The following is a 15,132-nucleotide window of genomic DNA, read 5'->3' as shown; positions in this document are numbered from 1 at the left end:
TATTACAGTGGATTTATTTCACCAGAGTGTCCTTCCACTAAAGACCCCAACCAATGTCAGTGCCCCTGGAGGGCTGGATGTGATACTCTGGCAGCAGCCAAGGTCATGCTGACTCACTCCCTCTGGCTTTTCCCTGCATCCATCCAGTGCCAGTGCTCCGCTAAGTGCTTGACTATTCATTACACTGCCACTTGCAAAGCTGCAATTCCTTTCTCCACAGACAGCACAAACCATTGGACTGCAGGCTCCTAAAAGTGCTCCTTATCAGATTTTGGATGCCTTTTCAAGGGGTAGATTACTTTCTGCTACAAAAATAACTGATAGCAGGAGAAGAACCTCTGCTGCTGGGTTTTGGGGCAGAATTCAGGATCCCCTTTCTCAAACCTGCTTCTTCAGACTGGAATATTTGACAAGCACATCCTTGAGTGATGGCAACAAAGCAGCAGCTCTCAGTACCCAGCCCAGTATCAGCTGGGGGTGCCAACCTCAGGCTCTTACCGATTCAGAAAGCAGGGCCCACATTTCAAGAAACATCTTGCAACTGAGAGACTTTTATAGAATGAAAAGTGAGCACAGCATGGTCTCCACCTGCAACTCTGCCTGTTATACCCAGGCAAATGGTTATGTATACCCAAACAAGGCTCATTTTAGGTTTAAGTTATTGTATCTGAAGGTAATGCCCCGATGAAGGCAGGAATTATGCATCTGACTCCATGTTCTCAGAAGGTTTATTTATTACTTTATAATACTATATTATATTAAAGAATACTATGCTATACTATACTAAAGAATACAGAAAGGATACTTACTGAACGCTAAAAAGATAATAATTGAAAACTTGTGGCTCTTTCCAGAGTCTCGACACAGCTTGGCCCCAGCTGGCCAAAGAGTGAAAACAACTCACAGCAGAATCCAATGAAACAATCACCTGTGGGTAAACAATCTCCAAATGCATTCCAAAGAGCAAAACACAGGAGAAGCAAATTAGATAAGAATTGTTTTCCTTTTCTCTGAGGTTTCTCAGCTTCCTAAGAGAAAAATCCTAGGCGAAACCATTTTTTCAGAGAATGTGAATGCCACATTAAGTGTCGTCCCATCAGTCTAATCTGCTACAAAAGCAAATTCAACAATCATAAAAACACAGGCATGACTATGAGTCTCTCTAACATCAGCCCAGGGAACTGTGAGTAAAGTACTTTTCAAACACAAGTGCTAAAACTATAATCAAGGTATCACTCCATTTTCTGCTCTTGAATAAATATCTTCCCACAAGCAATTATACAGAAAATACTTTAAATTACAAATCATGATGCAGTATTTAATAACTACAGCAAAAATGCTTAAAGCCAGAAGCCTATGTGTGTATCACAACAATCACTCAGGTATGTGATCTGTAATTTCAAAGTATGTGGGCAAAAATAAGTCTAGAAATACAGGTTTCAGTGCAAAGCTGCTCAGCCTGCTTCATAAAGCAAACCCAATGTTTTCCAATACAAATTAAATACAGACTTTGGGGACAAATTTCCAAATCTGATCTAAACTTGATAATTCAGCTACTTTAATGTGGATTTTATTTTGTGAATACAAAGCATCTAAGAATCTACAGCATCACTGTAACATTAAATTCAGCACATTTGTAAAAAATGTTATCCCTCAACTGTGTTGTTCCAGATTTGCTACTATTTTTACACAGCTGAGCTTACAGCATCTTAAGTGAAAGTTTTGTTATTACCAGATGGCAACCATCAGCCCTTATCTGGCAGAGAAATGAAAAGCTTACCTAATGCCCAAGAAATGGAATTACCTAATGCCCAAAGTAATGTACTCCTAACAATGCCACAAGACTCCATCTCCCTTATTGATATACACAGACAATTATATTCCATCTAAATTCTGTTCCTCTTTTCTAATGTTATATATCATGCAGTTTATTTCACAGAGTCCTTGGTACCATATCCTTACAATTTACTTTAAAATTTGTCACCAAGGACCCAGATTTATGACTGTGATTTTATGGATTAGTAATTGATCTAGTGCACATTTTTAGCTTACTGCAGATGGAAGATCCATGTCAGCTGAAAACTCTTTCCTTCAGATTTCTGCTGTGTTCTGTGTTTGGCTGTGGGGGTTTTTCACCTTGTTCTTACACATTTGGTGCTGGTCAAGTGCATGCACAGAGCAGCCACAGAAGCCCAGCAGAGTTATGACAACTCATTAAACTGCAAGAACAAGATCACATGCTTGAGACACAATAATTACAATTATGCCAGTTCTTCCCACTTTGGTGGGAAGAAATCTGAATTTTCAGTTTGCAACACATGTTATCCCTTGCATCTTGATGACAGTGCTGTTTGCCAGCAGGTGGTAGGCAGAGATTCAACAATAAATCATTGCTCCCTTTTATCTTTGACTTACCCATGGAGGCAGGACTTCAGCACTGGTCTTCAAGTCGTACCTGCTATAAATGACCTTTAGGCACAGCCCTGAATAGAGGGTATATTGTTAGAGAGACCATTCTTCACATGGGATGCTTAAATCCAACCTTTCCTCACTGTTGTAGGTGGGAATTACAAGCAGTTATCAAAGAAAGAAAGGACAATGCAAATGTTCCCTTTGACTAAACTCAGGTGAGCTCTGCATGTTTGCCATTGCTGTGCAGTCATCTGCAATTATCCAGAACCAAGCAAACTTTTAATGCTTTGTAAAAACTCTTTGAGGTTCAGGGTATGAGCATAACTCTTCCTACTCACCAAAAAAAAAAGCCCTACAAACCTGTCTTTATTAATAGTATTTATTATAGGAACTACAAGTTACTGAGAGCCCATATTTAATAAAAAGAATCACAAATTCAAGTTGGACAATGCAGTTGTTAAGTATCTTGGCTTACCCATCAAATTGAGAACCAGAGGCAATGACTACACAGGCACTTTAATCCAACTGTGAACTCTCCATCTGCCTCCAAACCAAATGCTCCAGCTCTCTTAACACCCAAATACCAAAAGGCTGAGAGTTCTACCTTTCTGGGCAGTGCAGTTTGGCATCCTGCACCTTGCCTTGTGGGTGTGAGCAGATAATACTCCAGTCCTGAGAAGACAAAATCCAAATCATGCTGTGCTCATGTTTGGCCAACAGCCAAGCTTTTATAAATTAATTGTTTCACCAAGCCACCTGTTCCCTTTGCCTGACCCAAATTCCTATCTTTATCCTTAAAAGTCTGCTTTTGTCTTCCTATCTAAGCTTTACAATTACTGGGAGTGGGTTTCTCCCTCTAAGTATCCAAAACAGAAGTTAAAACTGCAGCTATTAGCAGCTTCCAGCTTCCTCTATGGGAATCAGTCATTAGCCAGTGATGACAAACAGCAGAACTGTGCAGCTCATTCTCAGTACACTGACACTTAAATACATCCAGAGTGACTAAGGCATCCAAGGAAAGCCTCTTTGGTGCCGACAGACTACAAGATTTGTACTTCCCAGAGTACAAATCAAATGCAGAGCACTGCCCCTGCCATCTGTGTGTCACCTGTGAGCTCTGAGAGATCACAGAATTAAAAACAAACAAACAGAATTTAAAACAAACAAACACAGACCGAAAAAAACCCAAACCACCAGGGAGTAAAGTTCATATAATTTAGCTGAAACATCCCCAGAAGTGATTGAAGTGAAAGGCGACCAGCTCTGCTAACTAAGGATGCCTTTGATGGTTCTCGGCTCAGCACAGTGTTGCCTCTATCAGCTGGAGAACTACTGGCTGTGTAGAGGGGGTGAAGACAGTGCAGGGGTAACTTAGGTGTGATTCAGGGGAACAAGGCTGTGGAGAAGGTATGGCAGCACCGTGTGGATAATGGACCCCATTCCAGTGCTGATCAAAAGGTCTGAGTGGGTTATCTAACCTCACTGGGCATCAGCTGTCTTGTCTGGGCTTAAACAAATAATTACAGAAGCCATACAATATATATATATATATTTTTAAGGGGGGGTTGGGAAAGGTGTCTTCTTCCTCTGAATCCACACAGCCAATCTGATTTTAAAACTGCCCTAAAAGTGATCTTTCCAAGGATGATTCTAATGGTGAGGTGTTGCTATGATATTTTCTGAAAAATCCTCTTTGCCCAGGATCTTCTCCTGGGAAGGTAAGAGGCCTCAGAAAAGAATGTAAACAATGATTATCTGATTGCTTGGAATGTGGTCTGGAAATCGTTTACCAACAGGTGCATCTTTGATTGGTTCCATGTGAATTGTTTTTAAATAATGACCAATCACAGCCAGCTGTGTTGAACTCTAAGGAGTCACTCACGAGCTTTCATTATTCTTGTTACGCCTGATGTATCCTTTCTCTTTCTTTACTATAGTTTTAGTATAGCATTTCTTTTAATATAATATAATATCAGAATAAATCAGCCTTCTGGAAACACAGTCAAATTCTCATCTCTCATCTCATCCTGGAGACCTCACAACACCACAGTGAGGCTGCTACAAAGCAGAGTGGACAAATCCTTGGTTGTTTCATTTCCAGTCCATGCTAAAACAACATTTCAAAGTATTTCTAGGAACCCCCCATGTCCTTACAATATCTGAGCATAGTATGGAAGGTCTAATCTGCCAAAAATGGCTAGATTTCTTACATTCACACAATGACAAAAAGGCACTTTAATAAATTCCGTTCCACATCTCAGAGAGCAGCAAATGAACACCAAATAAGATATAGGGCAAAGACTGAAAAAAAAAAAGTGAAAGTACATAAACCATCATGAGCAGGAGATAAGCACTGTAAAAGAATGAGAATCAGGCTGCAGACAGAGAGAGAGGAACCCCAAGAGAGATGAAGAAAATGGGACTGGACACATTTCAGTCTTAGTGAAAGCCTTTTGGTGTCTCATAGGTCTGTCCCAAAATCATAGATTTAGGACAGTGGCCTGCTCCTTCTTTTAACTACCAAGTTAATTAAACTTTGATAGTGAAAGAAATTCAGAAGCATAAATATTATAATCTCAAAATTATTTTTAATACTGCTCTCTGCAGAGAAGTAGAGACACCAACAAAATACTAATCTGCAACCTAGCTTAATTTCTACCTGCCCACTTCAGCTTTAGGCACCTGCCCTTGTTCAGGCACATTTTTCACCTTCTGACAAGTCCCAGCTACTTCCATCTGTAGCTGGTCTGTACAAACAGTCTGCATTCACAGTACAGTACAAAAAATTGTTGGTTTCTCCTCATAATTATCTGCTGTGAGAGATGCAAGTGATAAAGGGACAAAGGGCACATTCATGTCTCTACATGCTATATCAATTTCTCTAAATTAGGCAAATACTCTCTCTCCTCCTACATAAAATGAGTGGTTTTGATTGCTCAAGGAAATGAGGAAAGAAGAAGTCTATGAAAGTCACAGAAGGAATGTAAGACAATTCAGCAGAAATGAATACATGCTTTTCAGTCTCTGTCATTATAATTTAAAATCATCACTCCAAAAAAAAAAAGTACAGTACAGAATTGTGCTGAATTAAACATTACCCCCTCAGGTATCAGACAAAGAGGGAAGGGAAATCTATAACAGAGGCAAAAGGGAGGCAGGAGTAAGTGGTGATTTGGATTTTACTCTCATTGTCCATATGGAGAAAACACTGATGCAAAAACATAAGAGAGGATGGGGTACTGGTAGAAAACCAAACTCAATCTCAAGAAGAAAGCTCTTCTTCTAGAAGCCCTCAATACAGAAAAAGACATGATCTTACATGTATTTTCCTCCAACATCCAACTGCATAAGGTATATAAAAGTTGCCCAGGTGCAAATTCACTCTATCTGACTTTGAGAATGCTCCTCATTTTACCATGATGAATGCTCACAAATTACTGTTTTATGCCAAATCTCATTTTCTCCGCCATTGTTTTGCCCCTCTTGCACTTTCAATAAAGCCAGGTGTTCACCCTGGATGCTGTTGTGCACACAGACTGCGCACACACGCCCTGAAAAAGAAAATCCACTAGGCAACATAAAAGGGAAGGAAAAGGTATTTCACCTAAAGGAAGGTCAATAGATGGTAGCAAATTATTTCTTTTCTAATCCGCTACAAAAAGGCCTAATTCCAAACAGATGGGGACCTTCCGATTAAAATCTCTCCTGTGACCCGCAATTTTACATTCATAGTCCTTACACAGGAAGTAGTTAATAATGATAATGTGTGGCTCACCCATTAACACCTCAGTCAGTCATATTAGATTTGGTACTAATCCGATATTTCCTAGAAAATCTATGGAAAATTTACTTTTCCGTGACATAAAATCCAGTTGTAACTTCCATTTATCTCTGAGGAGTTCAACCCAGATGACTGATTCAATCAGAATTGCTCAGATTAGAAAGAGATTTATTTGATGAAAGAATAAAATGAAAAAAATAATTTAACTCTTGTGAGAAAACAAACTGAAGATTTAGATTTATTTTGTGAATATGTGAGCCCCCAGTGCTGAAAGCTGACCATGCCTGCTAAAGGGCTGGCTATCATAGGAGGACTAATATTGCATGCTCATCTGTACTGGCTGCTAAGGATAAAACACAATTAACTGAGAGCAACTGGGAATACAGGTTCCTGGAAAAAAACCCCAAAACTTCATCTACATTTGTCTTTGCGTGCTGCCAAAGCTCCAACAATAGTTCTAATTTCCCCTAACATGATTCCAGCTGCTTATGTTTTCTGTAGGCTAATGCACAGGATTCATTTCCTCTTGGAGGAAGCAATCCTGATGTAATTTGATGAGCGTCTCTCTCAACATCACTATCCCTCTCTTCCCTCTGCATTCACTCCTCTCCTCATGCTGACTTTTAGGCAAAGGTAAAACAGTTTTTGGGAGGTATTGGGAATCAGATGATGAAACCAATCTGGGCTACAGACAGCAAGAACCCCTCCTCAGTTATTTTTAACTGAGGCTAGTTTCCTACCCTGCTGTGACAGCATGAACAGTTGCACAGCTGAGCACCAGAACAGGGGCAGGAATGGCAGAAGGAGATGTAGGATTGTCTTGCTGAGAGATGAGCACATCCAACTCCGCCCTTAGTAACCCCAGGTCACTGCAGACTTAATAACAAGCAAGAGAAAATGAAATTCAGGCACAAAGTGAGGCTGTGGGCCTGCTGACAGTCACTGTTTCCAGGCAGGACATGGCTGTGCATAGGGTAACTGACAGCAAAACGCCACTCGAATTTAACTGCACAGTGGGCACCCTTAAGAGACTTTGAACTCCTCAAGGCCCCTTGCTGTCTGCCCCCTTTCTCCCCTAGTGCAACCTCCTCTCACAGCAGGACCAGCTCTGCACTCCCATCAGGTTCCTGAGGGCTGCATCCAGCTGGGGCTTGAAAAGTTCCATGGAAAGAGACTGCATGAACTCTGTGGGCAACACCCACGGGAGTACTCGTGCTCGCAGGGAAACAGATCTACCTTAAATTCAGTCTGAACCTCCATAGTTTCAATTTGTGTCAGTTATTTCTTGTCTTCCCGCCCTCCACAGAATCACAGAATGGCTGCAGTTGGAAGGGACAGGTGGAGGTCAGCTACTCCAACCTCCCTTCCTCCAGGGAAGGAGATCCCACAACCATTCTGGGCAACCTCTTCCAGTGCTCAGTCACCCGCATGGTGAAGAAGTTCTCCCTCATGTTAAGGTGGCACTTGCTGTGCAACAATTTCTGTCCATTGCCTCTTGTCCTATTGCTCAGGACTGCCAGGAAGAAGCTGGTCCATCCTCTTGACAACCTCCCTTTAGATACTACTGACATTGATAAGGTCCCCTCTCCTTTGTCTCTTCTCCAGGCTGAACAGCTCCAGCTCACTCAGCCTATCCTTATAAGAGAGATGCTCCAGTCCCACCATCATGTTTGCCACCCTCTGCTGGATCTGCTCCAGGAGCTCCCTGTCTGTCTTGTCCTGAGGATCCCAGACCTGGACACTGCACTCCAGATGTGCCTCACCAGGGTTGAGTAGAGGGGCAGGATCCCCTCTCTCCACCTGCTGGCAATGCTCTTCCCAATGCACCCCAGGACACCCGTGGCCTTCTTTGCCACAAGGACACTTTTCTGGCTCATGGACAGCTTGTTGTCCAGTAGGACCCCCAGGCCCTTCTCTAGAGAGCTGCTTCCCAGCAGGTCAGCACCCAGCCAGGTGCATGGGGTTATCCCTCCCTACGTACATGATCCTTCACTTGCCTTTTCTGAATTTCAGGAGGTTTTTCTGTGCCTGTCTTTCCCATCTCTGTTGAGGTCCTTCTGAAGGGCTCACAGCCTTCTGGGGTATCAGCCACTCCTCCCAGCTTTGTGTCAGCAGTGAACCTGCTGAGGAGACATCTGCCCCTCCATCTGAGTCACTGATGAGTTAAAACAATACTGGACCCAGTACCAATCCTTGGGGGACACCACTAGTGACAGGCCTCCAACTAGAGGTACAGGACATTTCCACAAAATGCCCGGCTCTGACATCTCAATACACTTTGTATCCACGGCTGATGCTGGGTCCCTCCCAGCCCTCTCTCTTCCAGGCTGAAGAAGCTCAGCCCCCTCAGCCTCTCCTCACAGCTCCTGACCATCTTGGCGGTCCTTTGCTGAATGCAGTCCAGTTTTTCCATGTTTTTCTTGTATTAAAGGCACCCAAACTAGATGCTGTTTTCTAGATGGGGTTTAACAGCTGCCAGTTTGGAAGTGATAACCACTTCTCTCAATTTACCAGCTCTACTTCTGCTACTAAAGGTCCAGGATGCTGACAGAATTCCCAGTGTCAGGACACACCACTGTCCAGCATTCAGCTTACTGTCCTCGAGGATTCCCAAATCCTTTGCCACAGACCTGACCCCCAGCCAGTCAGTCAGTCAGTCAGTCTGTCCCCAGCCTGTAATAACTGAATGTGCTCATCTCTGAGCTGGGTGCTGGGCAGCACAGCCTTTCTGAGTGACACAACGCGAGCAGGCACCAAGGACAAAGTGGTGAGATCAGGATGAGGTGCCGAAAATGTTTCGCTTCATCCAACACAAGCCCACAGACGCTGCCACTGGGAGGAGGTGTAAAGATATACTGAGATGGCAGCAGTTCACAGCTCCCAAGCTCCATATTTGGAACACATTCAGCTTTGGGGAGAATTTAGAACATCTCAGTGCAATTTATGAGCTGCTTCACACTTTCCTAAGCATCCTGTGATGTAGATGGGTGTGTATAAGAATCCACATTTAAGAGGGCTGTATTTGGGATACTTTTTGGGAGGAGTCTCCCTCTCCTCCAGCATTTTTGGATCCAGAGAAGTCCCACCAAATGTACACTTCAAAGATGGAAGAGGCAGAGATGATTCAAGCAGCAGGAGGGCGAGAGGTTTTGGAAAACAGTGGGGGAGCTGGAGAGGCAGGGTCACTTCAGAAGAGGAGATGGAGATTGAGTCACCTGTGCTGAAATAGTGCAAGGAAGAGCAGAACAGAAAAGAAGATGCCAGAGAGACCTTCAGCTCTACTCCTCAAAAAACTCTTTCAGACACAGACCAAGAATTACTTCTGGAAGTCCTATTAGTAAACTGAGTAAGCACTTCATGATCATACAACATTTCTGTGAGGTAAAAAAAAACAAACACCTGCCAAGGACAGGGCTACTCACCACTAGTCTGGTTTCCAAGCATTTACCATGGAGAATTTGCTTTTAAATAAAGCAAGCACCAAACTGCCTGGAAATCAGATATCCAGCGCCCTGTGCAACCCAGAAGAGTTTGTCTCCATAGAATGAAATACACAAAAGCCAAGAAGCCAAGTGAGATGTTGCCCAAATTAGTCAGTCAAGGAGAGGAACAGCTGCCATGTTCATGATTTGATTCCCAAAGAGAAATCTCTGCTAGGATTTCCCAGGCCTAACTCTTGCAGAGTTGGACACCAAAGCCTTCCATCCCCATTTAATCATGAGCAGATGCGACTGATACTTCTCTGCTTTAAAATCTTTATGGACTACCAAAACTCCAGCGGCTGATCAGAGAATCATGGAATGGCTGAGGTTGGAAGGGACCCCCATGCAAAAGCAGGGACAGCTACAGTAAACAGGAAAGAAGATCAATACAAAGCCATTTTACAGTTCCATTAAAAGAAATAGAACGAACAACACACATTATTCTTACAGCAAATGCAATGTGAACATGTAAGACCAGATATAATAAAACCACTGGAAGATGCTTTACATAAAATATGATGGTAATTAAACTCCCAGCTCAGCAAGACAATGAAAACAAGCTACCTTCAATCCCATGGCTAATAGCAAGTCCTAGTCTCTGAATTTTTATGGACTGTAGAATAAAAGGCACATCAGCTAAAGTAACATTGGTAACGGGGGCCCTAAAATGACAGTGTGTCACCAAAGATCCAAAATTCTACTAGACTGTAATGTAACTGACTACAGAAACATCATTTTCAGACTGAGGAAAAAAACAACCCAAACCCTATGAAAATTAATAAAGCTTTAAATAATAATAGTGGTTTTGCAACATAAATTTATCTCATGGCCCAAAACATCAAAATCTTGGGCTAAAGCAGAGACCTCTGAGCACAGCAGAAGAAACATCAGAGGTCACCAAAACAACTCATACTGCAGGGTGGATAGCATATATCCTGTATACAAGTATTAATATTTAATGTAATATATTGTAATTTGCTTTTACTTCAACATCCTATAATGGCCTTAGTTTCCCATTTCATTCTCCAATGATGGAAATTATTGTATAGCAGAGGTACTGCCATTTATATGGAAAAGGACTGCTGAAGTCCACTGGAGTTTTGGATTGCCAAGGAGGATGGGAGAAGACTTCAGATCCCAGTCTGCCAAACCATGGCTGAGTAAAGTTAAAGATAGGCAGCTCTTCAACTGAGTAATAAATACAATGAGATCCTAACAGCAGAACGCAAGCAATCAATAATAAAACTGGTAAAAAATTAAGACTTGTCTCAAAAAGTCAACCCCAGTAACTGAATCTGTTCAGAGAAGGCCTGCAGAAGGAGAGGTAGTTGTCCTAACACGATCCTGGCCACCCTCTTGCACCAACTACTCCTTGGGAATGGACAAACTGCTTATTCTAGCACAAATCTGAGGCCTAGCTTCCATGCCCCAATATGGCTTCAAAGAGAATGCAAATGAAGTGAAGTAAGAGCACAGCACAGATTCCTGTCTGTCTGTCAGCCAGTCTTGGCATTCAATGTCCTACCACTGGGCAGCACGTTCTTGCAAGGGCCTGCTGGAGGAAGGACACAAAAACCCTCCTCCACACATGTTGGATGGCGCTTCACTAAACTAAAAATGTGTCTTTAGACTTCTCTGCCCCCTTAAGAGCTTTCAGACAGAACCCTACAGCCCCACATCTACACTCCACAGGACAATTTGCCTGAACTACCTGAATTCTGCCTCACTGGTGTTGTTGGAGGCACCATTTGCTTATGTCTCACTATTACAGGTCTGACTTGTGCTGAGGGAACTGTAATAATGGAGGTGCTAGCACAGAAGTAGAAAACAGGAAGGGCTAAGAGAAAACTCTCCTTTGCAGAGTGCATGTGCAGTAAGAATCAGTGTGGTTTCTGTTATGAAGGTTAAAAGCAAGAAGACAATTGTTTGCACCCTAGGTGGGGGATGGAAATGCCCTACCTGCTGCTAAGGAGAGCTCTGGAATTGAGAGCCCTGGGTCTGGATTGGAAACTGGAGAAGCTCCACTCTTGCTTGGCATCAGGCAAGCTACAGGATTTCTCCTGTCCCTCCCCCTGTGAATACCCCTCAGTATCCATGCTGTGGCTGGCACAGCATGAAGGCATGGCCCCACAGGAGATATTCTGGGCTGCAGAGCATGCACTGACTTCAAGGAGAGGTAAGCAGGAAGAGAGTCTGTGCCCATCCTTGATTTCAATTAATTGCATTGACTGATCCCTCTAGTTTCATAATTTCAACTCGATTCCTTGCACTATCTCTCCTATCCATGGCCATGTGCCATCCTGGCTTCTCATCAGTCTTCTTTTGTACATGATCATAGTGGGATAACAGCTACCTGCAGCTTTGCTCATCTCCTTCTTCGTCTTCTGCTTCTTCTTTTTTTTCCCTAGAAACTGCATTGCACTTTCCCCTTTTAATTCAGTTCCTCTGTTACTGTCAAGTCATTTCAAACAGCACTGCCTTCATGCCAGTACCAAGCTATGTATCTCTATCCCTCACTCTGATTACTGGTTTCAAAAGTCCTGAGCCTACTCCACAGGCTCAGGGGAGGCAGGGAGGCAGAGATCAAGTTTAAGGAGACCAATAGGTTTTTCTGAAAAACAGCTTTATTCTTCGTATTGAAAATAAAATGTTCTCAACTCTTCTGGACACTGAACCAAGTCTGTAGCATAACTCATTTACCTGCAAGTAAAATGAAACCCTTATTTTATTAAAAACACTTCTAAAAGGGCATCAGTTAGTAGTCTTAAGAATATAAACAGAAATAATCTGTTTTTTAAGTATATTTCCTCCATATGAATTACATTCATGGTTTCTAATAGAAATGTCATTAATTCTAACAGAATTTCTGCACATTCTATATAGCAGGGTTTTTTCTGTACAACAAAAAGATACATTCTAAATTTGGGAGAAGATCTGTTCGATGCTTTACCTTCTGTTTACAAAACCTAGTCGGTTACATTCTGAGACGGTATAAAAACAGCAGGAGGTGCAGAGCTGTGAGTGCTGCATACGTGTGCACACACAGCCCTCCCGTAGCTCCCACGTACGTGCACTGTTATCACCCTCAAGTTACTCCCCTTAAGGATGAATATAAGGGACGGTGATGATTTTTTTGGAGTCGGAGTCATGTTTAGCAGAGCTGAAAGGCAAGGTGCAACACCCACCTACTTCATACTTGGAGTGTTACAAAAACACATTCGAAAGATAACCCCAAATCACTCCTCCAGTCAAATATTTCACCCTTTCAGCATGACGCAGAAGTTTAATTTCCACTGATGGGTGACCTCGAGAGTGCTGTATATCCGCTCCCCCTCCCAATGGCAGCGGTTCCCCTCACTGGCAGACTAAAGCGGGTCTATAAATAACTTCAAAAGGAATTGTCTCTCTCCTCACGCACTGCAGACAGCTGTTTACAGACATCCCGACTCCTTATGCACTGCGTTGGCCCTGCTCTCATCCCACTCTTTCCTTTGGTCTGCCCAAAAAACCCTTGGGCGATGCGGTGCAGGTAGGACCGGGGACCCTCCCCTGCCGCAAACGCCTGTTCCCACAACTTGAGGGAAGCTGCCGGGGCCGGAGCGCGGCTGCGGGGAAATTTCTCAGGGCAAGGGGGTTGAGATCTCGTGTAATCCGTCCTTAAGCTCCACGGTCCCGGATGATCCTCAGCCCCGGGAATCCCCTCCTCCCCACCCCGGAGCGGAGCCCGCAGCCGCTCCGGGCCCGCGCAGCGCCCACCTGCAGGGCCGGGCAGGGACACGCGTGGGGCGCCCCGCACCTGCCCGCAGCCCCCGAGACAAAAGCCCGGGCTGCCTCACCTCCTTCAGCTGCTCCAGCTCCTGCTTGAGGCCGTCATACTCCGCCTCCAGCTCATCGTACTGCTGCTTGAGGGTGAGCTTCTCCTCCAGCACCACCAGCCCATACTCCGCCGCCTGGATCTTCTCGTGGGTCGTCTCGGAGAGCTCCCGGGTTAGCCGCTCGATCTCGCTCTTGTAGTGGTCTGCGCCCTGCAGCACCTCCTCCGCAGCCATAGCCCCGCCGGCACTGCCGCGCCGCCGAGCAGGCAGCCAGGGGGCGGGCGCGGCCGAGGGGCGGCACCGGCCCGGCCCGGCCCGGGGATGGGGGTCGGGGCCGCCTGCGGCAGCCGCCGCCGCCGAGCGCGGTCCGCCCCGCCGCAGCCGCGGCCCCCTCCTCCCCGCCGGCCGCCCGGGACGCGCCGAGGCCGCGCTCGCCTTCCCCGGCCCTGCGGCGGCCCCGGCGGCGGGGACGCCTGGGCTGGCGAGCGGGCGGGCGAGCCCCGCTGCCCAGGGAGGCGGCGGCGCGCTGGAGGCCGGGGCGGCGAGCGGGGCGGCCGGGAGCGCGCCTTCGTGAGGCGGCTCCCGCGGAGATGCTGCTGCTGCTGCTGCTGCTGGCGCCCGCCTCCTCCCTTCCACACGGTCCCTCCCCTGCGCTCTTTAAGATGACAGCGTCCTCGGCTCTGGCATCGCCGCCGGGCGGGCGGGGAGGCGGCGCGGCAGCGGCGGCGGAGCTGCCCGGGCGGTGCGGAGCGGCCGGGATGTGGGCGCTGCGCCTGCGGGGCTTCTCCCGGCCGGGCCCCCTCCCTGCCGCTCCCTTCCCGCCCCTCCGCCGCCCTGTCAGCGCCTCTCGGTTCTGCCCGCCGTGATGCTGCGGCGGTGCGGGTGTAAGTAGACAGGGAGATGCAGCCCAGCGAACTGCGGGAGCGGGGGGGCGGCAGGAGTATTCCCCTGCTATTTCGGGAAACTGGGAAAGCAGAGTTAGCTCTGCCCCATTCCCTGCCCCCGGTGAATGAGTGCGTTTGGTTCTGGTCAAGGCAACCTGAATGCGAAACAGCAGCGGGGTCGGGGCATTGGGCTAGGGCGGCTCTTCCATCACCGTTAGCACAAGGTCTCAATGCCACTGATTAGACAGCAGGACAAAACTGATTCAGCTCAGATGCGGTCACACCATTGTTTCTCTGTCAAATTAACCGGGGGACCTGATGCATAGATTATGTCAGTTTTATGCCGGCTTTATGCTGACTGCAGAAAGACAGATGCTACTTGTCCAGCATAAAATTGGAGTGGTGCAGACAGACAGGAACTGATCTCTTACAAAGCCTGCCAGTAAAAAGTTAACACACCAGATTAGGCGCATGTAACATATTTGAACTGGAAGAGTGAGTTCATCCTGGATCAATGTCATAACATTTTTTTTATACTCAGAGTCTTAGACTCCAATTTACTGTTTCTTCAAACTATGGCCTGCAAATAGACTTGAATTGATATTGGTTAATTTTTGCTCTAAGTACTAGCAGGACCTGTTTTTCATGTTTTACAGACTTATTTTACTTTTACTACTCCTTTAAAGGTTGACAACTGAGTTGGAAATTCCAAACTGAGGTGTTTGTTTTAAATAGAAGTTACCCATAAGAAGATGGAT

The 15,132-nt window shown here is 45.4% G+C and overlaps 1 protein-coding gene across 7 annotated transcripts in view; it reads right to left on the bottom strand.

Annotated features, from left to right (window-relative positions):
• BICD1 (BICD cargo adaptor 1) overlaps positions 1-13,771 on the bottom strand; it is a 171,249-nt gene extending 157,478 nt beyond the window's left edge. For 5 of the 7 annotated variants that reach the window (XM_030960032.1, XM_030960031.1, XM_030960034.1 and 2 more), the window contains exon 1: positions 13,512-13,724. In XM_030960032.1, coding sequence (XP_030815892.1) covers positions 13,512-13,724 — 213 coding nt within the window. Of the gene's footprint in view, positions 1-13,511 lie in introns of all 7 variants that reach the window. The other 2 variants (XM_030960038.1, XM_030960037.1) reach the window with 1 other exon arrangement.
• Between the last annotated feature and the right edge of the window lie 1,361 nt (positions 13,772-15,132).

This window comes from Camarhynchus parvulus, chromosome 1A, assembly GCF_901933205.1.
Source record: "Camarhynchus parvulus chromosome 1A, STF_HiC, whole genome shotgun sequence".
NCBI classification, from domain to species: Eukaryota; Metazoa; Chordata; class Aves; order Passeriformes; family Thraupidae; genus Camarhynchus; species Camarhynchus parvulus.
This window is presented reverse-complemented; position numbering and strand designations above follow the sequence as displayed.